At 41.7% G+C, this 14,164-nt stretch overlaps 1 protein-coding gene across 5 annotated transcripts in view; it reads left to right on the top strand.

Annotated features, from left to right (window-relative positions):
* The window catches only part of LOC23687777 (E3 ubiquitin-protein ligase TRIP12), an 83,841-nt gene that overhangs the window by 51,970 nt on the left and 17,707 nt on the right, over nt 1–14,164 (top strand). For all 5 annotated transcript variants that reach the window (XM_021854883.1, XM_021854884.1, XM_021854885.1 and 2 more), the window contains 6 exons: nt 11,140–11,546; nt 11,610–11,949; nt 12,221–12,582; nt 12,642–12,938; nt 13,209–13,862; nt 13,935–14,123. In XM_021854883.1, coding sequence (XP_021710575.1) covers nt 11,140–11,546; nt 11,610–11,949; nt 12,221–12,582; nt 12,642–12,938; nt 13,209–13,862; nt 13,935–14,123 — 2,249 coding nt within the window. The remainder of the gene's footprint in view (nt 1–11,139; nt 11,547–11,609; nt 11,950–12,220; nt 12,583–12,641; nt 12,939–13,208; nt 13,863–13,934; nt 14,124–14,164) is intronic.

Here is a 14,164-nt window from a genome sequence, read left to right as displayed (position 1 = left end):
TTGTATGGGCGGTGTCAGGAGGCTGAGCTCCGACAGCTTTCATGCTAGGGGGACATGGGGCAAGAAGGACACCCGGGGCAAGAGTGCCACCTCTAATTTCACGTAGTTAAAATCAACTTTTTGATGTTCAACGCAGGATAAGTATAAACTGAGTACTTATTGAGGATTGTGTAAATATTACAGTTAAAAATGTTTAGTACAAAAAATTAGAAAAATGTCTTTAACTCACCAACGCAAAATATGCAAAATATTATAAGAATGTAAGACTGGAAAACAAGGTTTGACTCCCATTAAATAGAAAACATATTGATTTTTCCGCAAAGTATCGATGATTTTCAATTGTTTAATATAGCTGTGAGGAATTTTGACGTAGAAGTACGTCTCTCTTCTCTATACAGGAGTGAAATTGGAATTTCAAAACCAAGAGCGTTACGTTGGCATGAAATATTTTAAACGTTTATAACTTTTCGCTGGCTTAACGAAATTTCTTGATTAGCATCTCAATCGAAAGCCAAGACATCAAAGCTTCATGTCGTTTACTTACTGAATCCCACATGCCTGTCCAAATAGTTTAATAACTGTTTTAAAAGAGAACGTTGATTTCAAGCAAATCTATAAATAGGGGTGACTAGAGAAAATTTGACGTCATTTGCTTTTCACTCTCCGATTGGCTCGCATCTCAGCAGGCGACAGATCGGCTTGTTCTGACCGGGCGTGCTTCTCAGGCACAGACATCGATAGCGAAGGACGCCCCCGTTTGTCTTGCTTCGTTCAAATCAAACTGTCGAGCGAGCGAGAGAAGATGCCGTCCGAAGCTAAAGCCATCACCGCTGCCGCCGCCTAGAAGAAGAAAAGGAAGCAGTCCACAGGAGAAATTGCGGTCGAACTGTGAACACGGTCGGGCTGGTCATTCTCGCTTTGTGGTTCACCGCTTGTTTGCGTTCACCCAGCCCTCGTCATCGCCGCCGCTAATTTCATCGGCCGAGGAGCTGTTGTCCCGCGCTTCAAAATTTCGACTCGTGATGAAATCATCATTGGTGGTCAAGAAGCAATCCCGTTAGGAGCAATTATCAGAAGCCCCCTGAGTTTTGCTGGTCCAAGCAGTGTTATTTTTCCGTAACAACATCGAAGCTAACAAAGCCATCGGTTCTTTTCAGAGCCATCAAATTTGTGGAAAAGAGTTAAAAGAGAAATATTTCCGACTTTATTTATAACTTCTAGTATTCCTAAATCAATTTCACGGTCTCATACAAAATTTAATTTGTCGTGAATAATTTATGACTCAACCATTTGAGATTGTACTCGCGGACGCTGCTGCAGTGCCGTCGGGGTGAGTGCTCAACATTTCACAACGATTGCAAAATAGAGTGGCTTTTCCAACAGCGCCTTTTATGTTCCATCTTTTATGGGAACACTTTGATTAGGAAAATTATCCCATGTGACAAAATTGCGACATATTTAGAATGCTTTTGAAAAGACATTCTCATTGAACAATTGTAATAATTTTGGCACCCATGGATCAGAAATTTACCGTCATAATAAAGAAAACTATTAATTATCAATAGCTCGTATTGAATATTTAGGGAATGCCAATCATTCCAACAATTCATGTTCGACCAATTTCTCACGTATTAGTATTCTCCGCAATTTTCAAGTAATTCCAAGCAAAACACATTATTGGCACATACCCATTCCCCAGATTGGTCGATCAGAAAGCGAAGAGCACAAAAGGGAGGAGCATCATCTGCTATTCCAATGTTATAAAACATGCTGTCTTCGTTGGATTCATTTTCATTCCATTTCCGCTTTCGAGCTGGTAAGAGCTCCTCCGAACTTGCTCAGCGAGATGTACCTCGCTGCTAGAAGCCTGCTGAGCTGTTAATCCAGAATCTGGTTTGTGAAATCGCTCAAGATTTCAAGAATGAGCTACGTTTCCAGATTTCAACTAAATCCCTGTGTACGCTACTCTGTTGCTGTTGTGTACCCATGAAATATTAAGCTTGTTTGTCGAATAAGCAGAGAACTTATTCACATCTTCTTATTCTTCTTCTTCTTGGCATTAATGTCCTCACTGGGACAGAGCCTGCTTCTCAGCTTAGTGTTCTTATGACACTTCCACAGTTATTAACTGAGAGCTTTCTTTGCCAAAATTTCCATTTTTGCATTCGTATATCGTGTGGCAGGTACGATGATACTCTATGCCCAGGGAAGTCAAGAAAATTTCCATTACGAAAAGATCCTGGACCGACCGGGAATCGAATCCAGACACCTTCAGCATGGCTTTGCTTTGTAGCCGCGGACTCTAACCACTCGGCTAAGGAAGGCCCCAACTTATTCGCATGCATTTGCAACTTTTTCGATTTTCCATACAAAATGACCAACTTTGGTAAGTTGGATCTCAGTTATTTATGGAAATGTTTTCGAATGAAACATTCACAGAACATCAGATGTAACTTGAATTTTAACATATATTTTTGAAAAATTTTTCAATCACAAGTTTATAAGTAATAACGGTTTGACTAAACTGTAATTTTCGACGAAAAATTCAAAACTTTTTATCTTAAAATCTGATAGCCTTACACAATAACTGTCTTCAGCAAACTTATTCATCTCGTCAAAATCTACAACTTTTCTGAAGATACCATGAAGCTATTCCTTCAATATGTTTAGTTATGTCAATCATAAAAAATCGTCAAAACATTCACTTTAGTCAAACCGTTACTGCTTTTCAACGCGTGATTGGAAAAATCACTCAAAAACATATGTTAAAATTTAAGTTATGTCTGATATTCTGTTAAAATTTCATTCAAATCACTCCATAAATAACTGAGATATAGTTTATCAAAGTTGGTCATTTTGCATGAAAAATCAAAAGAGTTGCAGTTTTTTTTTTCTCAGCGAAGAATCACACCATCAACGAAAATAGCGCGAAAGCAATAACCAATCGCGTGCGAGTAGCGAACGGAGTGACGAAACAACCAAGCGAGAACCCCACCACTCGCCATCGGTGAACGGAGCTCGAGCAAATAAAACCACTGGTTGTTCTGCTCTCAGCTCATTCACAAATCGAACGGCATAACGAACGGATCAAGCAGCGGAGCAGCAAAGAAGAGCGCGTGAAAGCCACAGCAGTGTGCGAGTAGCGAACGAAACCAGAGAGCGAAAGCAACAACTGAAAATCATTCAGTGGACGGATTAGTAGTCAGCGCCAACCGGCGACCTGTTGGAAAGTAACGCCAGCAAAATATACACCATCTGCCTCTCCTTACCATTCATATTCTTGTACTTGATGAATTCAATGAAATGGTTTGGTTTGGCGATGGAGCAAAGAGTTATTAAGGATGATTTTACTTAACAAAGAGTTGTTGATAAATATTCCAATCAATAAGAGTTGTTTTGAAAAAGTTCACCTTTATCAGAAATTTCTGCTTTACCAAAGAGTTGTTAATGAAATTCCTGCATCAAAGGGTCGAGTTTCTCCCCACGAATATTTCCAGCCAGGACCAGTCATGGAGGACAATGCATCCCGAGCATCACGGCCCCCGCTTCCAAAATTCTCGAGTACGGAAATTGGAAAATTAATACATAATGCTCATCTTGTACATCCCTTGCCAAGACATCAATTTCATATAGCCTATTTCTCAGATTAACGCAATAGACTAACATGTAGAAAAATTTCAGATCAATAGTTGCTTATTACAATTGGTCAGGAAACAGTTTATTGAACAGTACTTAAAATCTGTCGCAATTTTAATACATTTTCCAATTTAATACTCGAGAATTTAGGAAGTGTTCCCCATTATATGATAAATCAACGATGCTGTTAGAAATACCATACAATGCTGAGTAGCATGATGTTATTACGGTCCGACGGCGCTGCAGTGGTAAATTCTCAAATTCATGTAATTATATGGGGTAAATTATGTGAACCAAATTGTAGTATACCGCGATATTTAGATCATTATAGATAAATCAGTAAATATTATCCAATAAACCCTTTTATGAACGTATGTTGGCCCTGAAAAGGGCCGATTGAGCTTGGATGCTGTGACCACGAGTTTACCATGAGGCGAAATCTAGAAGCGCGGATCGGTCAACCTAGAAATCTTGAGCGATTTCACAGACCAGATGCTGGATTGGCAGCTTGAAGAATAACAGCTCAGCAGATTTCTAGCAGCGAGGTACTTCTCGCTGAGCAAGTTCGGAGGAGCTCTTACCAGCTCGAAAGCGGAATTAGAATGAAACTGAATCCGACGAAGGAAGCATGTTTTATAACCTCAGAATAGCAGATGATGCTCCTCCCTTTTGTGCTCTTCGCTGATCAACCAATCTGGGAAATGGGTATGTGCCAATAATGTGTTGGGCTTAGAATTACTTGAAAATTGCGGAGAATGCTAATGCGTGAGAAATTGGTCGAACATGAATTGCTGGAAGGGTTGACATTAACTAAATATTCAATACGAGATATTGATAATCAAAAGTTTTCTTTATTATGACGGTAAATTTCTGATCCATGGGTGCCAAAATTATTACAATTGTTCAATGAGAATGTCTTTTCAAAAGCATTCTTAATATGTCACAATTTTGTTACATGTGATAATTTTGCTAATCAAAGTGTTCCCACAAAATATGGAACATCAAAGACGCTGTTGGAAATGCCACTCTATTTTACAATTGTTGTGGAATGTTGAGCACTCACCCCGATGGCACTGCAGCAGCGTCCGCGATTACAGTCTCAAAATGTTGAGTCATAAATTATTCATAACAAATGAAATTTTGTATGAAACTGAGAAATTGATTTAGGAATATAAGAAGTCATATATAAAGTCGGAAATATTTCTCTTCTAACTCTTTTCTACTAATTTGATGACCCTGAAAAGGGCCGATGGCTTTGTTAGCTTTGATGCTCTTACAGATAAATAACACTGCGGGATGTTATCAGTTGATTGCCATGGTCAAACGGGGAATCCTCAACTCAAATGTATAAATTTGAGCAAGTTATTTGCTTATACGACGAACCGAAAGTTTCGTGACGTGGATGGTGCACAACAGTAACAGGTAGTGGATCACCGGGCTTAAGTCAAAATCTGATGATGGCGGCGATGACGATGGCTGGGTGAACGCAAACAAGCGGTGAACCACAAAGCGAGAATGACTTGCCCGACCGTGTTCACAGTTCGACCGCAAATTTTCCTGTGGACTGCTTCCTCTTATTCTTCTTCTTCTTCTTGGCGACGGCAGCGGTGATGACTTTGGCTTCGGACGGCATCTTCTCTCGCTCGCTCGACAGTTTGATTTGAGCGAAGCAAGACAAACGGGGAGGTCCCTCGCTATCGATGTCTGTGCCTGAGAAGCACGCCCGGTCAGAGCAAGACGATCTGTTGCCTGCTGAGATGCGATCGAAGCGGAGAATTGAAAGCTAATGACGTCAAATTTTCTCTAGCACCCCTATTTATAAATTTGCTTGAAATCAACGTTCTCTTTTAAAACAGTTATTAAACTATTTGGACAGTTATGTGGGATTCAGTAAGTGTGTCTTTCAATTGAGGTGCCATTCAAGGAATTTTGTTAAACCAGCAAACAGTTATAAGAGTTCAAAATATTTCATGCCAACGTAAGGCTCTTGGTTTTGAAATTCCAATTTCACTCCTGTATAGAGAATTTTAATAATCAAATGCAAACGCATTCAGTTCCCGATGGTTAGTGCCTGTGCTTTAACTGTTCATAAGTCGCAAGGTGGAACTTTCCCCGAGGTCGTGTACGACTATGACAAAAGTCTGGATCAGCAATTGGTATATGTTGGTTTGTCGCGGGTTACTTCACTGCAAAGACTATTTTTGACAAACTCTACCAATTTTTCCCAGTTCCATCACGCCAAAGGCAGCAATTCCAAGGGTTGACTTGAAGAATGAGCTGCAGCGCTTAGGCAATCATCGATTAGTGACGCTTTGAGACGTGAAATACTGGATTATAGTGGCCCAGCCTGCATATTGATGAGTATCAATGTACAGAGCCTAAATGCTCATGCAATGGATATTGCTACAGACCAAAGCACTGGACCGATTCAATCGATTATCACGATCGAAGCACTCGAGCTATCAAACATATAATCTACTGGAGGAGTTTGGCGAACTACAGCTGGAGCCAGAAACCGATAACCCAACAAAGCAACACAAGGAAGCAACGATCAAACAAACAAATTCAATCATCTGGCATTATTCCTGGAACAGCAAACACTGGTTCTCGAAACCACAGAACGACAAATGATTCTTTTCAGGACTACCAAAATGAGTCCAAAAAGAGTTAACTTCTGAAAAATTCATCCGATCAATAACAACACAAAACTAGTAGCGGAATTTGGGGCAAGTGTGCCTCCTTAAGCAAATTGTTCTCTAACTTTGCCTTATGCTTATAAAATCCATTAATTTAGCCTCATGATGTTAGTTTCACATCTTTTCATAACCACTGTGCCATTTAAAAAAAAATAATTTAAAAAAGTATTAGTTTTGGAGCTTCTCAAATATAATCCAAAATAACCGATTTTTCGACACTATGGGGCAAGTGTGCCACCCATATGGGGCAAGACGGCCACCGAATGAACATCGCATGTAATTCTACTTGAAATGAAATTTTACTTATTTCCTATTAATATTACTTACAAAGCAGACGCTAATCGATAATTTAAAAAAATAATTTTAGGTTTACCGTAATAAGGGGATGCTTTATAACAAGGTTCAAAACATGCGTAATTCCCTATTACTCAATTCGTATAACTAAAATGGTTATTTTTGTCTGCATTTAATACAATATATGTTTTACCCTTACATTACGGCGAATATGTATAATATTAAACTAGATCAACACTAAATAACGGTAAAATAGTGATATAAATATGTAAAACGTTACTTAATAAGCCGAAAAACATGTTATTATTGAATATTTTGAGAAAAAGTCACTTTGGGGGGCAAACATGTCAGTTATTCCCCTACTATACTTCAGAAACTACTACTGGTGCCTCATTTTGGTTTATTATTATGATTTTGTTGATGATGTTTACATTTTTATACATTTCACCCCAATAATTTTTGTTTACTAAATAGGTGGCACACTTGCCCCAATAAGTATACATTTCAACCAAACTGGATTTTGTATGTAAAACTAAATAATGTTTTCGTTCAAATGCCACAATAACTTACACATTTGAATAGTGTAACGATGTACAGTACGTTAGAAAAATCTGTTAATAATTTACCCTTCACCATGCTATTTAGAAACAACGAAATCTTATAAAAATCCACTCAAATTTGGTTGCATTTGCACAAGTTGATGTAAATACGTGAAAAATAGAGCAATTTTCATCATATTTTGATCATTGTATTATGAATTATAGGGGAACATATTGTTAAGCTCAAAAAGAAAATATATATTGTAGTTTTTATAAAAAGCAGGGGTGGCACACTTGCCCCTATGGCACACTTGCCCCAAAGTCCGCTACACTTACAAATTCATACACATGACAAATCAAATTATTAATCATCGTAGTTCTACGTCAACCCCGCGGTAATGTAATAGACATTACCCAGCCCAAATTTTTTTCGAAAAAGTTCTTTTGACATTAAATTTTACATATATAATTACAGTATGTCTTATGAGGCAAGAGGGACACCGCAATTTTCTCATATAAAATCAAATGAACTTTTATTTTTCTTGTTTAGTATTGCATTAAATCAATTTTTCCTACTGAATAAAATCAAAATAAACCATCTTGGGCATTCCAAATGGGTTTTGAAAATTTTTACTATTATTGTTACAGTCAAATAAGATGAAAACTAAATTAATTTCGTAAAATTACTTTTTAACTATAAGTAAACTTTTATCTCTCAGTTTTTATCTCTACTTACTCCACAATTTATCGTTTAGGCGGGGAAAAAATAATATACAAAATTTGTGGCATTTTGCTCTGGTGGTCTTCTTGCCCCATACGAGTGGCACTCTTGCCCCGTGCCTCGTTTAAAAACCTCATAAGAAGGGACATTTTCAAAAATCTCAAATCATCATGTTTTTCTTATATTTTTGAAATCTATCGATAACATCATTTAGAACAAGAGGTGAGCTTGCCCCTACACTGGAATAATCTTCAAAAATTGTGCTAATCAACCATGATTTAAACCTATATATCTTAAGGTGTCCTTCTTGCCCCCAGCCCCCCTACTTCCGGCATACCACAAGGAAGTCACCTGGGTCCAGTGATTTTCTTGCTTTATTTCAATTACGTTCATTACGTATTAAAAGCCCCTCGGTTATCTTACGCGGATGATCTGAAATTGTTCTTACGAATACGCTCAACTGCTGATTGTTTGTACCTGCAACAACAACTTGACTTGTTTGCCAGCTGGTGCTCTCTAAATGGTATGGTGGTGAATCCAACAAAGTGCTCCATCATAACGTTTTCCAGCGATCAATAGTGTTCCCTTATAGTTTGCTCGGGACGAGTCTCGAACGTGTTTTTTTTTTGTTTTTTACAAGGGGGAAATCTGCAAACAGATCCCCTGAGAAGATAACTCAGGGAATGCGGGGATGACGCACCAACGACGACCCACTAAAACCAGCCTATGCACTGTGCATGAGCAATTCATTTAGAATTGCTCAAGTGGTGAACAGTGCATCGACATGACCCTTGGACTCAGACCCTCATCTCCCCGGAACCACCTTACGGTATTTCTTCGGGAAGGGACCAGTGCATATAGCACAACACGTGTAGCAGAAGTAGCCTAGGCAAACTGCTTCTCCTAGCCGACTTAAACAATGTTACAAGGGACCAGCATCGGCAGGGCTAATCCTCTGCAGCCAACTCTTGGTCGGCGCGCCATAGACGCTGCAATTCTAACATAATGTGAGTGACAGCCGTAGTTACTGCATTCCAGCACTCGGCATCCGCACACATTCTCTCTATAATATTGTCGGGGGACGTGTCCCCTCCGCATGTAGTGAGCATGCGACCTCTCACAACAATGAAACGGGGGCAATCGAACACGCTGTTTCCTCTACACCAGCACAATTGGGGCACGCAGGAGATTCTGAGTGCCCGAACCTATGCAGGTACTGTCTATAGCAACCATGTCCTGACAGAAACTGCGTCAGGTGGAAGTTCACTTCCCCATGGCTTCTACCATACCAATCTGACACATTTGGTATTAGTCGATGGGTCCATCTACCCTTAGTGGAGTTATCCCATTCCTGCTGCCAGATTCTGAGCGTTTCCTCTTTACACGTGTCGCGGACTCCTCTGGTACCCCTTTGGTTGAAGCATTGAACATCTTCCTTGATGATGAGCCCGATGGGCGTCATCCCGGCTATGATGCACACGGCCTCTTTAGATACCGTCCGGTATGCACTTGCTATTCTTAAGCACATTATGCTGTACGTGCTTTCCAACCGCTTTAGGTTTCTGTTCGTTCTAAGCGCTTTTGACCAGATTGGTCCTCCATACCTTAGTATGGATAGCGCCACGCTTGCCAGCAGCTTGCGTTTGCTGGCAATTACAGCAGAGCTGTTAGACATCATCCTCGAAAGCGCCGCTATAGCCGTAGATGCCCTTTTACAGGCATATTCAACGTGGCTAGCGAAGCTCAGCTTGTCATCGATCATTACCCCAAGATGCCTAAGGGATCGCTTGGACTCTATGGTGCAATCACCTACCGAGATAAGCCCGTGTGGATCACATCAAGGACCTAGGTGTTCTCCTTGATTCACAATTATCATTCAAACAACATATTTCGTACACGGTCAGTAAAGCTTCGACAACTCTCGGTTTCATCTTCAGAATCGCCAAGAATTTCTCAGATGTTTACAGCCTGAAATCGCTTTATTGCTCTCTTGTGCGCTCCACGCTGGAATACGGCGCTGCGGTTTGGAGCCCCGCTTACAACAATAGAGCGGAAAGGATCGAATCTGTCCAACGAAGATTTCTTCGATTCGCACTTCGCAAGTTACCGTGGAGAGATCCGTTTCGCCTGCCGAGCTACGAAAGTCGTTGTCAGCTAATAGACTTGGACCTTCTTCGCTGTAGAAGGGATGTCATAAGAGCTTTGACTATTGCGGATGTGTTGCAGGGACGCATCGACTGTGGAACTATTCTGGAACAAATTAATTTGAACGTCCGACCACGCTCGCTTCGCAACAACATCATGCTAAGACTGCCTCTATTTCGTACAAATTATGGACTTCACGGTGCTCTTAGTGGACTACAGCGAGTTTTCAACAGAGTATCTTCATTGTTTGATTTCAACATTACCCGAGAGACGCTCCGTCGAAGATTTTCATTGTTTTTCGCTGAACGAGATAATTAGTCTAAGTGTTTAGTTTAAGTTTTATTGCCTGACTATTTAATATTTGTTTTTAAATTCATTCTTATTGTTTTTGACGTCACTGTACTTTGTTGTTAATGTTTGCATATACATATATTTTAAGACATCATTGGGGCTACTACTTGCCTGTTGATGTAGTATAAACAAATAAACAAGTAGTCATATGGTTGATTCCTTGTGTAAAAACAGCTGATCTGGCGATACTAGAGTAGCAATCACGGGCGATCAATCAAGCTCAAGATCAAGCTTATTGCTCCATGTAACAATCATGATCCGCAGCACATCATGAAAGTCCTGTCTATCATCTTCTGCTACAGCTTCGATTACATCGGAGGGTTAACAGTGAATGATAAAACAAACACAAAACTTGGGGTACAGTATTGCTTTCGGATGTTTTGGGATTGTTGATCACGTCTGTAATTTAACACCTACCTCCAATAGTAACTAAGTGAGAGAAATAAGTTTTATCATCGCTCTCTCTTTGGGGCTCTCATTTATCAAGCTTGTTACAACTTGCGAAACCTTGCTAATCGTGGACCGATACATATGTGATGTTTTTCTTTGCTTGCCTTGATCTTGCTTCGAAATTAAATGAGAACGAATTCTGCAATGCCTGGCCTTATGTAACCCTTGAATTGTCGAAACTAGGATCAAATAGATTTGGTTCTCTCAATATTTACTTAAGTTTTGCAGATACACCCTTCTCAAACGTTATGCTAGATTGATGTCTTTGAACGTTGGTTTTACTTATTCGGAACACTTTTCATTACAGCTGCCATTCAGAAGTTGGACGGCAATCAAGTCGATTGCCTGTTGGCACTGAAGGAACTTCGTGATATCCTGATAGAGAGTGACATATCTCCCTTCGAGGTAAACCATTCCGGTCTGATCCGCGCCATGCTGACCTACATGGCCAACGATGCCAATCAGCTGGTAGAACGTGCCGATCGGCTCCGGATGTTCCTGCACGTGTTTGCCAACCTTCCGTTGGATGCAAACTTTTCGAGCAACGTTAGTCCAGCGATCAACAGTGCACCGTTCAGCGCCTTTGTGGCCAAGCTGAATGGATGCGTTACGCAGCTGGAACAGTTCCCGGTCAAGGTGCACGATTTCCCGGCCGGAGTTGGGGGCCGATCAAACACAAGTGCTCTTAAATTCTTCAATACGCACCAGTTGAAGGTACGATTCTCGGTTCTTTGTAAAATTGGTTCATTAGATTGACGTAATTCTGGTTTCTTGCAGTGTAATCTTCAACGTCATCCCGAGTGTACGAATTTACGGCAATGGAAGGGAGGCACCGTGAAGATCGACCCTCTGGCTTTGGTACAGGCAATCGAACGCTATCTGGTGGTCCGTGGCTACGGAGGAATACGGGTTGACAGCGAGGAGGATTCGGAAGAGGACATTGATAACATCGATGCGGCTGCGATGATTTCGATGGGTGGACTGAAGCACAAATTGCAGTTCCTGATTGGGGAGCACGTGCTGCCATACAACATGACGGTGTATCAAGCGATCCGTCAGTACTCGCCCCTGGTAAACGATCAGTCGGAAACGGACACGGATACGGAAACGCCTATCGGTAAGTGGTGTAGAGCTATCTTCTAAGTTCTTATGCGACTGTCCTACAGGTTCTCCAGGAATTTCTTCACGCTCTTCAGTAGGATTCTTCTAGAACACTTTCAGAAACTCGTTAAGGAATCTCTCCAGCAATACTTCTAAGGATTTCTCCGCCAATTCTCTGAAGAGTTCCTCCAACTTTTTTTTATAAATGCTTAAAGTTCCTATTTTCACGGCGCATAAGGAAAAAAAATGTTTGTAATTTATCCATTGTTTCCCTTTTCCAATTACAGGAAGCGCCAGCATTTGGGTCCAGCAGCACACCATATATTACCGCCCGGTTGAAGAGGATTCCAACAGTGCGTCCAAGAGCGGGCAGTCAAGCTCTTCGCGGAAGAATAGCAAAAACTCCCAATCGAAGATAATGCGCCGGAAACCGGAATTCTGGATCGATGGTATTGCCCCGCCGATAATATCCTCCCTGATGCCATTCCTGACGTCCAAACTGCCCGATGTGGTCAGCGTGCAGGACGCTTCGCTAGATGCCCTCTGCATGCTCCGCATCATCAACGCTTTGAACCGCCACTGGGCCACTTTGTACTTCTCGGTGCCGCAGAGCCACATCATTCCCCAGATTGAATTTATCCATTCGAAGGTAACCGTTGCTATTAGTGTTTTGTACTGGCACAGATTCTAACTTTATTCATTCAACAGATTGCTGCCAAGGCCAGTCGTCAGCTGCAGGATCCGTTGGTCATCATGACCGGCAATCTGCCGCAGTGGTTGCAGCAGATTGCGGCCGCTTGTCCATTCCTGTTCCCGTTCGAAACGCGCCATCTGTTGTTCTATGCCGTTTCGTTTGACCGGGATCGAGCTCTCCAGAGACTGTTGGATACGACGCCCGATCTCAACTCGGCAGACACCAGCGAGCGGGTGACACCCCGGCTAGACCGACGTAAGCGTGCCATTTCTCGCGAAGACATCCTCAAGCAGGCGGAATCGATCATTCAGGTTTGTAAACTTCATTGGGCTATTCCTAGAAGAATCTTTGAAGCAATTCCTGCAGAAATCTGTGAAGAGAGGTCTAGAGGAATCAGAAATAGTTTATAGCGGTATGCTTAGAGAGCTTATTAGTTAAAAACTTGTAGATTTTTTTTTACAAATTTCAAGAAAGTCTGTTGCTGATATAGGAAATCCCATAGAACACGAGACAATTATGCGTAGAGAGGCAGTATATCCTTCCATAGAAACTAATCAGTATTTTTTTGCGTTTTCCATTAGGACTTTGGCCACTCCAAGGCGCTCCTGGAGATTCAGTACGAAAATGAAGTCGGTACCGGGCTGGGTCCAACCCTTGAATTCTACGCACTGGTTTCAACCGAACTGCAACGCTGTGATCTAGGTTTATGGAACGACAGTGATAGCTATAAGAACAACAACAATCAACAGTCAAGTTCGATAGCGGACAACATCGTGAAGTCGTCGTTGAATCAGATAGATGATGACACGACGAATGCTGCCACGACTACGAATCGATCGTCCTTGTCGCCGATGGCCACCCGGCATCAGCATCATCAGCACCAGCAACAGGACAGTGATCATAATGTTAGCGATGGCAGCTTCGTTATCAGCAATGACAACTCGCTGAACATGCTGATTGAGCAATCGGACAACCTGCTGCTGAGCAGTAATCCCCAACAGGCCGAACTGGAAAACAATCAAACGCCACCGCCGATGACCCAGCAGCATTCGCTGGTCTCTCCGGCATCCGGCGCCGGTGGCAGCAGTGGGACTGTTTCCTACGTCAACGCACCCCACGGGCTGTTCCCGATTCCCCTCAGCAAAACGGCAAAAACTTCGCAGATCTCACGCTTGAAGTACAAGTTTAAATTCTTAGGCAAATTTATGGCTAAAGCTGTGATGGATAGTAGGATGGTAGGTTGCTTGATCTTTGGATCTCCCCTTTGAGCTTGTTGATGCTCAATTTTTGCTCTCATATTCTTCTAGCTTGATCTACCGTACTCGATACCGTTCTACCGGTGGTTGTTAGCGGAGGAGAACTCGATCGGGCTGCCTGATCTGGACCAGGTGGCACCAGAAGTGCAGGTAACGCTTCTGCGACTGAACGAGATCGTCAAACAGCGGGATCTGATACAGGCGGATCTCACCCTGGACGCCATGGAGAAGACTGAAAAGGTACGTACGCATTGATCGATGTTTGCGGGGAGTGGGGCGAG

This window comes from Aedes aegypti, chromosome 3 (genome assembly GCF_002204515.2).
Source record: "Aedes aegypti strain LVP_AGWG chromosome 3, AaegL5.0 Primary Assembly, whole genome shotgun sequence".
Taxonomy (NCBI): Eukaryota; Metazoa; Arthropoda; class Insecta; order Diptera; family Culicidae; genus Aedes; species Aedes aegypti.
The sequence above is the reverse complement of the archived record's forward strand: the minus strand, read 5'-3'. Positions and strand labels throughout refer to the sequence as shown.